Raw genomic sequence first — 19,049 nt, 5'->3', positions numbered from 1 at the left:
AGAATCTCTTATTTTTTAAAGTTTATTCCAACATAAAATCCTTGTAAATTACTCCACCAGCCCATTCAATTTCTCTAACTATGTTTGTTTTTGTGATGAAAAAATGTATTTTTTATTTTTATTTTTTTTTATAATTCTGAATTATACAGCATAATAATATCAAAAACATATTTAAAAAATTATTATTTTAATATATTTTTAAATAAAAAATACTTTAACAAATAATCACTATTTTACTATGCCGAATAATTTATATATTATTTAAATAATTTCTTTTCCCATCCCGACGAGCGAGGCCCACAGACCCCAAATGGAAAACCGAGTGGAAGTGGCCCCCACTGTTTGATTTTTCGAACTTGAAAGCGCGCGAGTTTCGGACTAATCATCATTTAAAAAGGAAAGCTGGGGTCCAGGCCTTTATTTATTTTTTTTCTCATTTGAAATCAATCTTTCCCCTAATCATAGTCTCCTCCTCCCAGCTTGATTTATGCATTTTAACGGTGGCTGGAGGGCATAACATGAAAAAATCTTTTTTTTTTTTTTTTTAGCTTGACAGTTTATTTGTAGTTGTTTTTTAAAGTATTTTTATTTATAAATATATTAAAATAATATTTTTTTATATTTTAAAAATTATTTTTAATATCAATACATTAAAATAATTTAAAAACACCATAAATATATTAATTTAAAGTAAAAAAACATAAAAATTTTTAATTTTATTTAAAAATATTTTTAAAATACAAAAACAAAATTCCTGCTGTTATATTCAAACGTGCCCCTCTTGATTACTCATTAAACGGGTCTACATGCCAGTAGTTTTCGTTAGGTGAAACGCTTTTACTCCTCGACTGATGAGAGTTGGTAAATGATTCTCATGATGCATTATTTAGATTGGGACTAGAACGTAACCCTCTTAATTTTGTACATACATCAACACAAGTCATAAATCTAGAATTAATTATTAAGTGTCTGTCCATGAGTGTTTGTTAGCTCAATAATTATATACATGATGGTACTACTACGGGTGTCTTTAATATATAATAGTTTTTACAGTTGCAGTTTTTAAAAATTATATTTTAAAAAAACTTTAAAGTGTAGCTTTCTCAAATACAAGTTTGAGATAAAAAAAAATTTAAAATTTAAAAACATCTTTAACCATGTCCCACCATAATATTAAAAATAGCCTTGAATTAATTTTTTTTTATAAAATTTCATTTAAAAAATACATTAAAAGTGACCCATTATCACCACGAGGAGTGATTGAATGTTTATTATGAATGATTATTGTTTAGACTGAGATAGTTGTAATAATTATTTTTAAAAGTATTTTTTACTTGAAAATATATTAAAATAATATATATATTTTTAAAAATTTATTTTTGATATTAACAAATAAAAACAATCTAAATACATAATTTTTTTTTTGATTTGAAATAAAAAAAATTAAAATTTAATAAATTCGATGGTTGGTATGAGATGCCTATCCAAACTCCAAGATGGGATAGAAATTAATGGATCCCTTTCTCTGGTTGTTGGTTTGGCACGTAGAAGCTGAATATATTAATTGCGCACTTGGGCTATGTAACGTTCAAAATCCTATTCTCGATACCAGGACCCAAAATAAGCAAGAACTGAGAAAACTGCCTGGATCAACACGCATTTCAAGGGCCTGTGCAGTTTGACCGTATTCTTTTAGAAATTTTAAATTTATTTTAAATTTATTTTTTTATCATTTTTATATTAAAAATAAAATAAAATAAAATAATATTATTTTCATTCTTTTCAAAACAAAAAAACAATAATCAGTAACTTCGCTAGAATTTCAAATACCCATATTAGCCTCGCATCAAAACTAAAAGGAGACTCATTTCATTAGAATAATTTAGACATTTAATATATAAAAATAACGAAGGTTGTCTCATCAAAATTTTTTTACTATTGCTTGAAGATATTATAATTACAGTGTTATCAAATTACAAAATATTAAATTTTTTTATTTATTATATCCTAATTATCTTATAATTATGCTGGTTACTAATACACATTGTCAGTTTTTGAAGGTAAATAAATATTATTCACTTAGCAACAAGCCAATGATTAAAAAATGTTAAATAGATTTATTTAATAAACTATAAAATTATTTTAATTTAGCCAATTGCTCGGTAAAATGAACAATCGAGTATATTTTAATAAAACTATAAGAAGCCACTCTTTCATTTTTCTCAAAGAAAAAAACAACCTCCACTGTCCTAGAGTTCACAGAAACTGGGCTTGGAAACCAAGGCTTCAATGCCCGATGATCCAGTAATTTAGGTCACTGCTGGCCCAGAAACACTTGGCACTGATTAAAAATTTAAAACCACGAAAACTTTTAAATTACACAATCAACCCTTGCACCCTTACCAAACTACCGCCTTATATTCCCGTAAGTAACAACTGGCACGTTTCCCTTCCCGGCGCAGGAATTTTTCGTATAACCGGTCATACTGGATCCAATAATCCTGACTCGGCGACTCACACTCACTCACTGTCTTTGAAGTTCGTACCTCAAACTCGACGTTCCCAGTTCTCACTCCCTTACCTCTCTCATAGCTGCCGCAAACAATAAAAAAAGAAGAAGAAAATAACATGGAAGAGTCTTTACAATTACAAATCCAAAGATTCGAAAAGCTCCCTTCTCCCACAGAATTCGCGTCTCAAATCGAATCCAAAAACGTCCCCGCTGTAATTCAATTCCTTCACCACATCTCCTCTTTTTCAGAGCTTTCCATCAATGCTATTTTGTCTAGTAGAGCTTACCTATTTTATATTTCTTTGCTCGAAAGGTTTTTAATGGATGCATTAAGGACTGGAAAGCTTTCGTCAAGTGGAATCCGGCTAATGGCGGCCTCGATCACTTGCAGGTTACTTTGTACTTTATTATTTGAGAATTACTATTATTACTATTATTATTATTCTTTAATGTAGGAACTGAACTTATGATTGATTTTTATGTTAATTAATTGAAATTTAGGAACGGGTAGGATCATCTACTGTGGAAGCTATGCTATCTAAAACTGCACCTGTGTTTTATGGCGATATTAGAAGCCATGAAAGGGTAATTTTTGTGCCAGTTTCTTATTCGAGTAATAATCGTATATTGGAGCTTTTAAGAGTTTCCTTCCTCTTATTACTATATGTTTTTTTTCCTTTCCTGTTGTAGGTTCAGTTACCGTTTTCCACGTTTATTGATTTTTGCAAGCAAAGTATGCGAAACACGGACAGTAGTGGTGGTTCTTTGTTGCAATCAGAAAGGCATCATGATGCTGTTACTGATGTAGATCAGGAAAGTATGCTTTCCGGTGATGTTCCTCAGCAAATTTATCTAGCACAGGTTGGAACTTTGCGGATTCTAGATATTGAATGCTGTTTTTCTTGTTTAATGCTTTTGAGTCTGTGTGATATTGAGTTAGTACTAGGGTGAAAATTGTAATTGTCTGTGTCCAGGTGCCGATAATGAATAGTGAGGATCGAGAGAGGGTTCAACTTGAAGGTCTTAGGGAAGACATTCAAACGGTTTGTGCATTTCTTTCTTCACCCCGTTGCCGTTTAGTCTAATGGTCTCCATGGTTAACTTGTTACTGTTGATTGGTTTTCGCAGCCTACTTTTTTGGAAACAAAAGAACTAGCTTCTATCAATTTGTGGATGAATAATGCTCAATCTAGATCAAGCACCCACTATGATCCACATCATAACGTGCTATGTGTAGTTGCTGGCAGCAAACAAGGTTCCGTCTCTCTCTCTCTCTCCCTTCTTGTCCATTCTACAACTATAGCGACTTTCTCTCTTTAGCTGCAAGTTATAGATTCATGGCAATGCTAATAGCCCTTGTCAGGATTCTATTATTTGTAAAGAAACTACAAATTCTTTTCCAATCTTGCATGCTAATGCTTTCTTCCTGCACACTTAGTTCCATGTCATGCTTGTTCTTTGAACCGTTGCCTATGTCTGGTCTAGATAGTTCCCTTTATCAATTTATTTATAAGTTAGAGCTTGCTTCTTTTGTTTTTCTGTTTTGTTCAAATACTTCTTCGTTGCAGTTGTCTTATGGCCGCCCTCTGCAAGTCCATTTTTATACCCAATGCCTGTATATGGGGAGGCATCAAACCACAGGTATGCCACTTTTTTGTGAGCAACAGCAAATTAATTTCTGTTCCCCCTCAATTTTGTAAGAGTATGAAAATGTAGTGCCTGTAAAGTTTGTTTAGCCACTGGAAATTTGGAACTGCTTTCTTTTTATAATTATCCTTTTGTAATTGCCAACTTGTCTTCTTCTGGCTGGCAGTTCTATTGCTCTGGAAAACCCTGACTTCTCATTGTATCCGAGAGCAAAATGCTCCATGGACTACTCTCAGAAGGTTATTCTTCATGCAGGTGATGCCCTTTTCATTCCTGAAGGCTGGTAAGGTTTAAAATATAATGATGCTTATGAGAAAATTCCCTTTATTAGGAACCTTCTTCGTGTAATTCTAGACTATAATGCCAAGCTTATGATATTGTTCTTACCTTTATTCAAGTTTGGTATTGACTTTTCGTTTTACTTCTTTAACAAACTACAAGAAATCTGAGATGTTATTTTGCTTTCTTTCATGCATTTTGTTCTGTGTTGTATCACGGATGTATCCGTAAATTTTATTGCTTAGTCATCACAAAAGGTGGTAGTGTTGATCAAGAGATTGATGAATTCTTATGGTGGAGAATGGGGAATTAGGAGTTATGGTTGATCTTGGGGAGGAAAGCATAAAAAGATAAGAGTTTTGGTGGCTGTTGTTTTGCTGTTGAATTCTGTAAACACTTGCAGGAATTGAGACCTGAAGGTGACATAAAGAAAATGATCCATAACCAAAAGTAACTGAATTAACCTAAGACTTCCAAAACATAGGAAGTAAACCTAAGACTTCCAGAACATAGGAAGTAAAAATTTAAAAATAAACCAACAGCTTTCTAATTTAAGAAACCTTAAAAAAAGACTTATTATTGTCCAGGAAAGACTTCCAAAATATGAAATTGATGCAAGTCTTAACTTATTGGATCACCATCCCTCTGCTCCTAGAAAAATTGGTTGCTTTGTTCATTATCTTGTCTGATATGTGTGAGTCATCTCATAGAATTGACAAATAGAAGCTATTTATTTTTCAGCAGCAAATATGAAGTGGGGTTTATGCATGTTTGTTCAGAACTGAGGGGCATTAATGCTAACTAGTATAGCTGAGTCTCCTTCATGCATCCTTTCACACCTTCAGGTCATTTCTCCATTTTAGTTTCAAAATTGTTGATCTTCTCTCTACCTTAGAGCCTTTTGGTTGCAGTATTGTACTTCTTGCTATCTGTATCAGCTGTCCTGTCCATGCAATAATTTGTTTTAGGAGTCTTTCTTTTTAAATTATCCATGACTGACATTGACATGGCCTTTTATGCTTTGTACCATCAACTATTCCCTCCTCTTACCATGGTTTTTTTCGTGATGCAATAGTCAACAAAGAATCAATTATGTAACTGTCTAATGCTGCAAACATCGTTTCCAAATTTAACTGTTTCTCTTTTACTGTGTTTTGCTACTCAGAACCTTACTAAAATGGTTCTCTGATTCTACTGCTCTTTATGTATGCAAAACTTATTACACCACTATTAAGACACTAGACTTATTTCTTGGACTCAACCTCACTTTTGGTATTTAGTCAGGTGAGATGACTGTTGTCTCCAATTGCTACAGGTTCCACCAAGTAGACAGTGATGATTTGACCATTGCTGTGAACTTTTGGTGGCGGTCCAACATAATGTCTAACATGTTAGAACACATGGATGCTTATTATTTGCGAAGAATATTAAGAAGGTACTCTTGATTCATTTTGTCTTATAATGTTATAATGTTTCATCTGTTTCTCCTTTGGTCCCCATTTTTTCCCTGTGTAACTGTTTCAGTTTGGTGTTGGTAATGCAGTTTAAGCTAACTTGATTTAGTGATTTTGTTTTGCTCTAACATGTTTTATTGGCTCGTCAAATCAATGCTATAAATTCAAGATTGATGGACAAAGAAATGGTATGTCCTTCTCCTTGATACGTCAGATGTTGCATGCTTATTCCTAGTGGAGACCCTTTTCTCTTGTTTTTGGGCTCTGCAAAATGTTTATTCTGTTAGCTTGTGCCCATTAGATTTACATGATTTCTTTTACCATGTATAATTCCTTTGGGAGACTTCCTTAGGTTTGCAGCATTCTTCATCAGCCACACTTCAATAGCACAAAAAAATTTGCAGTGGAAGGACAGAAGTGTTTCTCAAATTAATGGTTGAGGAGCTCTTTATGTCTGAGCTTTGAAAAGTTCGAGGGCCACTAACAGATAAAATTGTGAACATAACTTTTTTGAGGCTTTCAGAAAGTTTGTCATTGTTTGTAGACGAAGAAGCTTTGAAATCACAAGTCTCCACCAAAACTTTTCAGTAATTTATGACAATTGATGCTCAAATATTATCATGTGCAGAGTCTGTTTACTAAAGAGTACTCATTAATGAAATTTTCAAAATTGTTTCATCCATTAAGTTTGGGGAGTCTACTGTCCTGTTTCTTTTCCTTCATGCATCTTGTTTCGAGTTACAAGTTTATTGTCAACCATTTCAACATGTATATTATATTTAAAATTAGGACAGAACCAAGTACTCCCCAAGGCTTCTCACAGCACAGAGAAACTGAAGAGTACATGTGAGCTGCCCAGTAATGGAGCAGGTCAGTTCTGATAATTATACCACTAGGTTTTCTTCACCCAGCTTATTTCCCATGTCTTTCTGTAGACTGATCTTGATAATTTTGTACCAGATCATGGTTGTTGTGACTTGAACCCGGCATGCAAGAAACAGGGTTTACAAGGGAAGGACCTTAAGTTGCATGAATTGGAACCGTTTTCTCTCCAGGCCCTTCATGAACTTGTTTCTGTAGTTCATGACCGTGTTAACATCACCGACCAAAGTCAATGCATTCAATCAACTCCACCAAATGATTCTAAAGTCAGTGTGAAACATGAATGCGATAAAACTTTGACAAGTAAATTATTTTTCCTAGAGGATGATCCAGTTGCTAAAATTCTTTGGACCTTTGATCCAAGCACTCTTCAGAATGTCCTCCTTGCCATGGCGGTGAGTATGCACCCCCTTATAAAGCTCCCATAGGTGGATGAAATTCTTATTAAAACTGTAGGAAATACCCTGCTACCACAAAATAAGCTCCAACAATACATAGATTACACACCATCCCACCTTTTTCTTCGATAGTTTTTCATGTCATCTAACTCTTTTCAGCACAATTTTCCAAGAACCCTGGAGGCTCTGATGCTGCACTTGCTTTCACCAGTAGGAGCAGAGGTACTTACAAGGAAGTTTGATGAGGTTGATCAACATACAACAGAAGATGATCGGTATCTGTCAAATTCATGAAGATTTTTTTTTCTTGAAAGGAAAGAAGAAGACACCTATAATCTTTGTATTTACTCGACCATTTATCATTTTTTATTTCAGGAACAAATTCTACCAAGGCTTTTATGGTGCATTTGATGACCAATTTGCTGCAATGGATGCAATCCTTAATGGAAAGGAATTGTTTGCTCTCCAGGTAATGTTATTTTTCTTCATGAAAATGCCTGGCAGAACTACATAAATTGCATATTTTATCATATATATTTATGATTTCATAAGGTATGGTATTTAGGTACTTATGTTTGCATGTGAAATCCATTTTGCTTTAGGTTCACTAATTTATTTACTACTTTTATGGAGTGAGGAATAAAATTGCTTGAGTGCTAGAGCATCCAATCGAAAAAGCTGAAAGGTAGGATTGCTTCCAAATTCTCTATCCTAGGACCTCACTTCCATGGCCTATAATTCGGTAATGGCCTAACAGGCCTAACTTGTGGTCAATCAACATAACAGTGAAATGCAACGAGTTACAACCAAAACAACTTAATATAGTAGGTAGAGAGTGTCTCATACTACATTTTAACTTATGCTAATATATTAAAATGCCATTAACATCACAGTCTCTGTTTGATTTGAATTGTGTTTTCAAAGGAGAAATCATGACATGTGATCTTCTAAGTTTGGAGCATTCTTTCACAAGCATTACTGTAATTGGCCCAATCTCAACAAAGTATCATATTTGAAGTTTAATTGGTTAAAGTATACATTTCTACTAGCTACACACCATGAAAGTTTCATTTGGAGTTGTTATATTCCAGTTTGATGTAGATTCCATTTTGATTCGTCAGTGGCCTCATGCTATGAAGCATTTTTTCTGCATGATTTTATTGCATCCTGCAAATGATGAAGCTCTTCCAGATTTGGAATTTGGTGATGGAGTTCACGGAGCACGCATAGGTTAGAAAATTAGCGTGAAAACATTTTTTTCTTTGCACTTAGCCAGGATCCTTTTAAGATGAAAAAAAGAAAAAGAAAAAACAGAGAGAGGGCAATGAACCCTGAAATCCATGTATCTTACCCATTCTTCGGTATCAGTGAAAAAAAGTCCCTCTCGTTCTTCTCAGTAAAACTTTGCATGGTGAGCTAGTGCGGTGCCATGTTAGTATTGCCATGCATGATCATTGCATTCACAGATTAGATTCTCTGGGTCTGGATTTGTATTCCTTTTCGAATTAAAAGCTGTACTGGCTGAATCCAACTGGATTTGGATTCTACTCTCATTATAGTTTTCTGATCCAGTTCAACTTTGACCACATTGATTTTTTCCCAAATGAGCAGTCTTTTTAAAGTTATTCATGGCCTTTGTTTTCTTTTTGGTTCTTTGCATTTTCCAATCTCCATCCAAACGAACTTTTATATGCATTATTTAGCAGCATCGTCATCTTTTCCTTTGATTCATATACGAGTGACAATAAAGTCTTCCAGGCACGCCTAGAGATAAATTAATACATTCTAAAATTCTCCCTTTTTTGCTGAAACAGAATTGATTGTTAAAGATGGGGATTATCTTGAGCAACTCTGATGCATTGGGCTAATGAGAACTTTGGATCTGAATTTGACATATTATTTTCTTGCCGCAGGCATTCAAAGATTCTCTGGATAAATTCTTGGGAGTGAACATTGACGTTCCCAAACCATCAATTAGATGATAAGCCATGCAGTGATGCAACTTCGTGAAAGAATCGGTCCCACCTGCCGTATTAAAAGAGTCGAGCAAAGCATTTCCATAGAAGAAGCTTTCTGTCATAATCGGTACTTTTACATGCGAGTCATCCATGCTGCAGAAATATAAATGATTGCCTAGTTTGAATAGTGCTGTATATGTCACAGCTTTCAATATGCCATGCTATCCCAAGTAATTTGACTCTAATGATACTCTTCCAACAGATAAATTTTTTGTATAATGTATAGTCAGAATTATGAAACTTCATGTCCCTGTCTTAAATGGTGTTCCATCAAGAACGCATAAGCAGATGGCATCAACAGCAATATCTTCCCTAAATAACGACTTTCGTCTTAATATCAGAGCAAAACTGGAGGAAGTGTCGTATATCTGGACAATAATCTGACATCATGTATGATTAATCCAGCCAACAAGCATCTCAGCAGTTAACACAAACCAGAAGAAAAGGTAATGTAACCATATAGTTGCAACACAACTCGCTTGCCAAGGTAATGTAACCATATAGTTGCAACATAACTGGCTTGCCTGATTCTCTCACCTTTTGTCGTTTCTTTATTACGACCGTATTGCTGAGACTTGGTCTAAATTTACGAGGGGATTATAAAGAGAGTGCGGTTACATGGAGGTGGTTTATTTTTTTTTTAAATTTATTGCTGGAGGGGTTGTGTGGAAAAGAGTGTGTTGCATGGGGATTTGCAGCAGGAGGAGTAAAGAGGAAAAAGCATGGAAAAAGAAGGCATTGGTAATTATTAGGGCCGGAAGGAAGAAAAGAGGGAAAAGGAGGGTTTGTTAAGATTAGATTCCCTGATGGAAGATGACATATGCAAGGATGTTGAGAGAGGAAAAGGGAAGAGGTAATGGAAGAGAAGCTTTTGGTTTGTCTGGTTGTGCAGCAGAGGGATATAAAAAAGATGCAGTCTTTTTCTGTAGGCAAATGGCATGTATTGTACCTTAACCCTGCATCTTACATTTATACTTTCTAAAAGCTTGGATATACCATACAACACCCACCACCTCTCCTTTTTATTAAATAAATCCCTTTATATCCCCCCTCTTCTCTTTTCTCCTGGTGAATATACAAAGTTAAGGTAACAAGAATTTGCCCCATTCTCCTAGCGATCGAATATACAAAGTTATGGCTCGTAACTTGCAGTTCTTCTGCCGCGGGTGAGTGCAGTCGCGTTTCCAAACAGATGCGAAAGATAAAGACAGAAATGCAGTTGCAGCTTGTGTTATTCTTGGCATCATACTAATTAAACCACTCGAGTGGACGTCATGTAAATCAGTTTATACGTGATTCTTCCAATCATTAACATTGAAAATTTGCCTAAACTGATCGATCCGAGTGGTCAAGCATGAGATCAACTGGTGGGTCATGGAAACAAAGTAGAGAAAAATGATTGGAATGTTAATGATGTTGGTTAAGCTGCCAATCAAAGGCTCTAGCATGGGGACGCGCACAGAAATTGATAGAGGGAGCCCAGGAGGTCATCGAAGAAAAGAAGACTCAACGAAGACATGTAATTCAAAGTTGTATTGAGTGTCTTTTGCATAACCGTTGACATTTTTTCTCTTTCGTTTTCTCTTCTCCTCTCTTCTTTTTATCTTTTGGTCTAGTACCACTATATATGTCTCGGACCACCACCACACTCGCACAAATACACATACACCATCAACTTAGTAGCCTTTTTTTTACTCACGCTTGTAGCAGGTTTTACATCCATCCACACCTCTCTTTAGAAAAGGCTACATTTCTTCGATATTATCACAAAAGAAAAAAAAATCCCTAGTACCCATAGAGTGATGATTGACGAAAAAGAAATTCTTGGAAACTGCTTATATCTCTTCAATCCTTGATGGGAATTTGATAGAAGAGAGAAGAAAAAAAGGGAATTGCCTGAAATTTCTGTAGCGACACTACCCTATGCCCCCAGTACTGCTTATGCTATGGTCTCATCAAGGTTCAAGGATTCCCATTTTAGCATAGTTTATGTAAACACATGAAAACTGGTAAGTGGCTCATTCAAAAACATTATTGACTCCCTCGGAGCTAGGCAGTTGGATTTTTTTTTTTTATCCCATTGTAAAGTAAAAGGTCTAGCTATAAGCCTATGAGTTGCCACAAACATTCGATGTTATCTGGAAAAAAAGCTTTTTTTTTTTGGTTTAAAGGAGAAAAGAATACTAGTACTGCCAGGCTAGATTTTCCAATATTAGTCGCTAATATAGATTGTATTGAGCTACAAAAGGCCCCTTCGGGTTAGCTGTCGAATTTGAAATTACTGGTCTCATTTGGACAAAAGCTGAACGGAGTTTTATTCATTGCAAACTTTTCATTCGGCGTGTAATTACAGGACGCCGAAACCCGTCACCGGCAGAAAAGGGGTATTAGAATTACTTTAACCTGATGCTGGTTTGTTTTTTAAAATAATATTTTTATTTAGAAATATATTAAAATAATATTTTTTTATATTTTAAATTTTATTTTTAATATTAAAACAATATAAAAATATAAAAAATTATTAAAAAAATCAATATCTTTTTAAAACTCTAATTGAAATGTTGTCCAAATGGACAATATTGTCAAGGTTCTTGTTTTCGCATTATAACTTATGTTTTAAAATGTGCTAACAGACATCTACATTATTATGTTATTGTGAATTTGTATATTATGTTATTGTGAATTTGTTTTCGCATAATAATATATATATATATTATGTTATTGTGAATTTGTATGGAAAAAGTGCTAACAGACATCTACATTATTTTATGTTACAGGAAATAATATATATACAAATACAAATCAATCAACATCTCTACAAATACGTACAAATACCTCGACACCCTCTTTTCTACCTACAATGGAAAGAAAGAAAAGAGAAAAAACTCTGTATCCTAATAAAAGTCTTGCTGAGGCGATTGGCTTTATATGCTACTTGTTTTGTTTATTTATTCCACTGGATCAGTTCTCCGACAGGTGGGAATGGCCGAATTTGACCAAATCTTGATAGCAGCAGAAGCAGCCATTAATGTCTCTCTTTTTTCTTCTTCTTTTTAACGAATCATCAAGTTTAACGTGCCTAAATTCTATAAACCGAGAGACGATTGTGCCATTAAGTATATCTATGGCCATGTAGATTAGCTAAAATTGAGTCGGAAGGATTATTATTATTATTCTTAATTTCTCCAAATAAATCACGAGAATTATTGCAAGAAACTTGAAGGAGACATCTGAAAAATGACCGCTGGGCTATCACTGTCTACTGGGTGGGGGATAAAGGACACATTCGTCAATTTCTTGGGTACAAGGCAAGGCCCTCCACCGACAATATGCATGCTTTCCTCATCTGCTACTTCTTGATTATGCAGTACCGTCTTCCTGTTCCACAATATCATGTTCCAGAACATCTCCTCCTCTTAAAGCTTAAACCCCTCCATTTTTCATGCACTGTTTTTTACAGGTAATGGAGGGTGGGATCGTAATTCCCATTCCTTGCACATACAAAGTGTCGTCTTCTTCTCACCTGGAGGTCTGGAACCTCCATATATGCTGCCGTTAGCATTATTCATCGTTAACTATAGAGAAAAGGTTTCTTTGCTTGATTAACATGAACGATCCGAGAATATCCACTCGCTTTCTTGTGTTTATTTCATTTCTTCACCCAGCAGAATATGCATCGACATTAACCTCTTAAAGGGGCTTGGTTTGGAAAAACAAAGATAATAAATTTTAAAATAAATTGACGTGTTTTCAAAACAGAAGATATTCGAAATTATATTAAACGAGATATGTGTTACATAATGGAATATAAACAAATAAAAATACAAAACTTACGTGTTTTCAAAATAGGAAATATTCGAAATTATATTTGTTTTTTTATAACTCAAGATAAGACAATAATTAAAAACTACTTATGATCGCTTTATGATCATATTTTATGATCGATTATTAATCTTAAAATCACTAAGTTCAGCTTGAATTAAGTACAACTTTCATTGCAATTACCAAACGATCATATTTTATGCTTATTAATCTTAAAATCACCGAGTTCAGCTTGAATTAAGTACAACTTTAATTGCAATTACCAAACAGGGGGAACTTTAATTGGAATGATATATATTTTTATTTTTTAAAATTTATTTTTAACATTAAAATATCAAAATAATCTAAAAATATAAAAAAAATATTTTAATTTTTTTAAAAAATATTATTAAAATAAAAAAACAAACGTGATATAAATATGTTTATAGCATTTAAGTTAAAGTTACCGTGAAAGGGATTGGGGGGCCTAAAGAGTAGAACAAATAAAAAAAAAGATTTACTTTTTGTTCATAATAAGATCATAATGGTTAGCATAGGGCCAGTGAGGCCTATGAGTGGTAGTTGTCTCCTATGCCCACTTTGTTTGTATATTCTCTGAACAGCACAAAAGTGACAATGAATTCCAAAAGAAGAATTCCTTGGTTTAAAATTGAACCCTTCTAGATGGTGGTACAATGATAAAAGTTTGGAATCAAGAGGTTTGTTTTCTCTGTGGTTTCAGATTCAAGCCCTATGGTTGCTTATATAATGGCCACTGGAGGCTTACATGGTCGTTAACTTTAGGGCCCGTGGAATTAATCGAGGTGCGCGCAAGCTGACCCGAAACCCACGTTAAACTCAAAAAAAAATTAAACCCTTCTTAATTCCAACGCAATATCTGTATGGCTGGTCGGCTTGGAATCGCCAGGATCATCTTTCAATCAGCTAGATATGATCCACCAAAATTACGAGCCTAAACCCTAGAAATCAACAAGTGACATGTGACCTTCATGTACGTATAGCTGTCTGGATTGAGATGGGGAAAAGTCCTGAAGGAAATGGTATAAAAAACAGTAGCCAAGAAAAATAAATCCCACGGAATTCTATTATTACTGCACATCTTTATATTCTGCTTGTGACATGATTTTTCCGCAGCAAAATTACAAGGAAGCCACCATCCTCTCGATCACCATAGCTAAATCTAACATTAAAGAGGAGGAGGGCAAAGGATAAAAACAGAAAAGCAGGAAGGGAAATGGCTAATAGCATTCTTAAATTAAGAGAGATAACCCAAAAAAAAAAAATGTTGCTGTGAAGCTGCTGCATAAAAGATGAGAGGTTGATCATATATATATATATGGCATACGAAAGGCTCTTAATTTCTTAAAAAAAAAACCTTCATTAGATTCTCGCGGCAAGGGGGACAAGGGGCACTTTGGTCATTTTGAAGGGAGTAAATGGAATTTTACCATTTAGCCCCTTTTACTTTTGGGGGGCTCTCTAGCAATCACCCCACGTTTTAGAGGCAGAAGGCTGAGCGAATCCAAAACCACCGTGGGGCTTCAGCAGTGAGTGGTCTCTCTCATTGTATTGCTGCTGGTGGAACCCTACACCCCCTGTGTACGTTAGGATTTCCCTCACATTCATGCTAGCGTTAACACCCCCACTACTCCCATTTGAATTACTCGCGGCATGGCCATGATGGTCCTCACATTCACCGGTCAGGCCCAGAAAGTCCCTTGTCAGGCGGTCACTCTTCTGCCACGTGGCAAGGCTGTTAAGGTTATAGTTAGGACCCTGTGCGACGTGACTCGCTGAGTTGACATGAACCTGGCCCGCTGATCCCAACTCGCCCATGTCCAGCTGGGTCATTTGGCTGTGGCCCACTGAGGTCTGAGCGGCACCCACACTTGCAGCCTTTTGAAGGAGTGCAGTGGCTGACAAGTGGTGTGATGCTGCTGATGACGTGACGGCATTTGATAGGCTGTGGAAGGTTGAGGCTAACAAACCCTTGTGGCTAGGCAATGCTGGTGGTGGTGGTTCTTGGAGAAGCGGAGGGATTTGAAAATGGTTGTGAGTTTCAGGCTTGATGTGAACTGGGTTTTGGTGGTTATTACTACTAGGGTTGTGATGGCGAGGCGGGTCCCAAGGAGAAGCGAGGGAGATTTGCTGTTGATGAGTAGGGTTAGGGGCGGAGAAGAGGGAAATGGGGTGTGCTTGAAGTGCGTTTTGAAGGAGGAGAGCTTGGGCATTTGGATCTGTGGAGATTAGCTGGTGAGCTGAGAGTCTTGCACTTTCTTCAGCTAATGCATCACAGAATGCCCTGTGGGTTACGAAGCTATCCTTCCTGCAGTTTCAACAATGCAGGCACATAAAGAGATTATCAGTGAACACTATCATTACAAACCAAAATAACAAATTCAGTTTAATTTGTGATTAATACTTAATGATTAACAAAAGGAGGATAATTGATGAGGGAACTTAGTTAAACACATTTGATTATTGTTAGAAAATACTACTCTAAAAACTATTTTTGACATTGTAATTTACTATTTAAGTTCTTAGTTATCTAGGGTACATTTCTTTGATTTAGTTATATATGAAGTGATTAGGAGTTCAGACCTTAATTAACACCACGTTCTTTTATTTAATTAAACTAAACTTTCCGCAGAGGGCATGTAAAGCATGATTTTCTAGATACGAGAGTAGATTATGTTTTTCTTTTTACTTGAAAATATAAAAAATCACGATGCTGAGGAGGAGGGTAACCAAAACAGCAAAAAAAGGGGTCTAGGAGAAAAGGTCCAGATAGAAAGAAAGAACAGATATACTTGGTAATATATAATTAATTTAATGTTTATCAACTCCATTTATAAAAAGTGTTTAACCAGGGAAAAACTTTTAAATTCATTTGGGAAATGGGATCAAGAAAAAAAGGTGAATGAGGAAGATCATAAGGATACATTGATGTGAATTTGATTATTCTCATTAAAGGTAATTAATTTGATTTACTTCATCTTAATTTGTAGCACTCCTTCAAAGGGTGACAGACCACAAGACCGTGCGTGCCATGATTGCCATAAAGCTATAGCAAAAACACTAAAGTAAAACCATCTTTTTTGGTCAAAACTAAAGTGCAGAGAGAGAGAGAGAGAGAGTTGATTGGTGTTTATGCATGCAGAAATAGTAGTCATGGATGGTAAAAAGGCTCAAAATTTCAAGAAATTGGTAAACGACGATGACATGAATGACTTTTGAAACTTGAGCTCATGCATGTAACAAAGATATGCAGTTCAAAGTTGAAACCCCCAAAAGGGCCCAAATCTGTAATGCTGATGAAAGAAAATGAAAGCAAATGAGCACATCAGATATCTTTGCAGATTTATCAGTTTTTGTCATGATGAAAGGTCAGAGTTTCAGTATTTTCTACAAGTAAATCATAGCATTCTTCAAGGGAAAGAAACCATCACGGTTCTTACTCATCCATATGAAAACCCCCCAAAGCAAATTAAGAGCTTTGTTTTCACCTTTTTCTTGGACAAGAGCAGATGTTCATCATTGTTTTTGAGACTGCAGTCATCACTCAATTTATAAAGTACCAAAAGAAGTAATCACGGTGAAAAAAGCACGTCAAACCCTTCGAGGTAAATGCAATATGGCATTGATCCAACTTTTTTTTAACAACCTAGATGACGACGATGTACACAGAACCCCCAGGCAAGAATATACTTAGCTGACTCGTCTTGAATTAAAAGACAAAACAACACATAAAACAAAAGATTTAAGTGGATTGTTCTCTTTATTGTCTTGTTTGTTGTTTTCAAATTTTGAAATTGGCAGGTTCAGATTTCAGAAGCTTTGCTTTCAGTTACTCTTATGGTTTTAGCAGTAACAGACACTTGTATTAATGTTGTCCACGTCTATGATATACCTGCCAATGCATTTAAGCTCCAGATATATTATTCCATGCAGAGCTTACATTACCACTCTTGTAAAAAAAACAAACCACAAAAACAGAACAGACTGAAACAAAATACAAAGACCATCGCGAAGACATGAGACTTCCCACTTTAAACAGAAGATCAAAATTTTCTTTGAATCCCAAGAGAATCCAAAATATAAAGTGCGTGCATAACTGTAAAACATCAAAAACAAGTAAAGAAGGGAACATAGGACTTTGAGACCAACGTAAGTGTGTAGAAAGGAAAAAAAATATTCAATTTGAAATCCCAAAATATATAAAAAGACTAGGAAGGAACAAAAAAAAGAGAAATTACCTGGAGAAAAGGGTTCCACAGTCACATCTATACTCTCTTGTTCCACAGGTTTTAGAGTGAGCCTTCCAATCTGATTGAACGGCATAGATCTTTGAGCATTTCTCACACTTCCATTTCTTCTCTCCATGTTTCCTGCAATAGTGTTTCTTGATACCTGTAAGGTCACCCAGAGCCCTTGAAGGATGGTGGTGAACACACGTAGGCTCAGGGCAAACATAAGCTTTCTTTTTAATTTCTTTGCTGTTTCTTTGCTTCAGCTTCCAGGGAAGGTTATGGCCCCTCCTATGAAGCTGAAGATTCTGATCTCTCTGAAACCCTTTGTTGCAGATCTCACACACAAATCTATTGGTAGCCAATAAGGTCTTTGGAGATAATGCTATCACTTCAGCATCTGGGTCTGCAAGATCATATATAAAGAAACAATTTTCTATATTATGGTATTAGAATTTCCAAAATAGTCTAAAACAAGATTGGAGGGTCTAAATGAAAAACCTACCTGGGTTTCCTGGTAAGCTTCTCTTCTTCTTGATGATCTTTTGTTGCTGTTGCTGATGCTGCAGAGGAGAGAAGTTTGAAGCCAATGGATTTAAGCTACCAAATTCTTGAACTCTGGTGCCAGAAGAGACACTAGCTTCTTCAGACAAAGAAGTTGAGTTGGACATGGCTGCAGGGAACATATCCGTGAAGAAGAAAACTCCAAAAAAAGAAAAACCAAGAAGTGATACCACTTTGTTTTGTTTTGTTTGATATATTTCGTGCTAGCTAACACTTTTCTTTGGAGTAACCTTTGTTCAAGTGTTCACTTTTGCACTCTTGAAGAAACAACAACAAGATGTAAGACCAAGGCCAGAAATAGAGAATCCTCAGCTTTGGACACAACTAAACTAAACAAAGTTTTGTTGATGAACAGGTGGCAGTGAATTATAGAAACAGAAAGGCATCATTCATTGGGTAGCAAAACCAAAATCTCGTGAGGAGATGGTGATCATGATGGGTTATTCTCCAAGTCGCTATCTAACCATGGATTGCTTCTCTGAGCAAATCTGCAACACAATTCAGATATATCTCTTTCCTCTCTCTCTCTAACCTCTCTCCCTCTCTCTCAAAGATCATCAACTAATAAGCTAGCTAAGAGAGGGTTCACCATGCAATAAAACATAGAAAGACCAGACAGCAAGTTTGTTTTTCCTTAAAAACCCTTTACTACCCAATAACTCGCCTTTCTGTCTATTTATGCCTATATAAAGGAAAGAGGAGAAAAAATAATCAAAAGAGAAGTAACCTGTATCTCTCTTCTAGATAACATGTACAGGAGGTTATGATTACAGTGGCAGACCGAGGATGGGGGTGGCAAATTACAGAAAATACAAAAAATAAAAATAATAATGGTATGAAAAATACAAATTCTTTTTAAAAAGGAGCGATTGTACTAAGGAGAGAGAGGTAAGCGAAGGCTAAGAAGAAGAATCCCTACCCCACCCAAACGTTTTTTTCTTTCTTTTTACTCTCTCTTTACTTACAAGTATTTCTTTAATAATTTTTCTTTTGAAGGGATGACGCTGGCACTTTCTGTCTTTTCCTTTGTTCCTGTTATAAAACACCCAAACCCTAGAAAGGACCTTAATTTGAATGGAATCATGATATTAAAAGGACGGCTGGCTTATAGAAGGCCTGGAAGATTGAGAAGCTTAAAAAGCTTTGAGGATGGTAAAGGCATGCAAAGAGCTAGAGATGGATACATAGGTCTTCTCTTCTCAACCTTTTCTTCTGCCCCACATCAA

At 35.5% G+C, this 19,049-nt stretch overlaps 2 protein-coding genes across 2 annotated transcripts; one reads left to right on the top strand and one right to left on the bottom strand.

Annotated features, from left to right (window-relative positions):
* The first annotated feature begins 2,424 nt into the window (after positions 1 to 2,424).
* On the top strand, positions 2,425 to 9,435 carry LOC7454308 (lysine-specific demethylase JMJ31). The gene is made up of 15 exons (XM_024601973.2): positions 2,425 to 2,724; positions 2,826 to 2,903; positions 3,014 to 3,097; positions 3,203 to 3,373; positions 3,487 to 3,555; positions 3,641 to 3,767; positions 4,081 to 4,153; positions 4,326 to 4,442; positions 5,754 to 5,873; positions 6,062 to 6,080; positions 6,687 to 6,762; positions 6,853 to 7,169; positions 7,332 to 7,447; positions 7,548 to 7,641; positions 9,086 to 9,435. Exons 1-15 carry the CDS (start codon positions 2,629 to 2,631, stop codon positions 9,152 to 9,154), a joined length of 1,626 nt encoding a protein of 541 aa, XP_024457741.2. The 5' UTR covers positions 2,425 to 2,628; the 3' UTR covers positions 9,155 to 9,435.
* Positions 9,436 to 14,072: 4,637 nt separating this feature from the next.
* Positions 14,073 to 18,748, bottom strand: LOC7476863 (protein indeterminate-domain 12). The gene is made up of 3 exons (XM_002306761.4): positions 17,765 to 18,748; positions 17,269 to 17,665; positions 14,073 to 15,338 (listed from the first exon to the last, which is right to left on the bottom strand). Exons 1-3 carry the CDS (start codon positions 17,943 to 17,945, stop codon positions 14,492 to 14,494), a joined length of 1,425 nt encoding a protein of 474 aa, XP_002306797.2. The 5' UTR covers positions 17,946 to 18,748; the 3' UTR covers positions 14,073 to 14,491.
* Positions 18,749 to 19,049: the final 301 nt, after the last annotated feature.

This window comes from Populus trichocarpa, chromosome 5 (assembly GCF_000002775.5).
Source record: "Populus trichocarpa isolate Nisqually-1 chromosome 5, P.trichocarpa_v4.1, whole genome shotgun sequence".
In the NCBI taxonomy this organism is placed as follows: domain Eukaryota; kingdom Viridiplantae; phylum Streptophyta; class Magnoliopsida; order Malpighiales; family Salicaceae; genus Populus; species Populus trichocarpa.
This window is presented reverse-complemented; position numbering and strand designations above follow the sequence as displayed.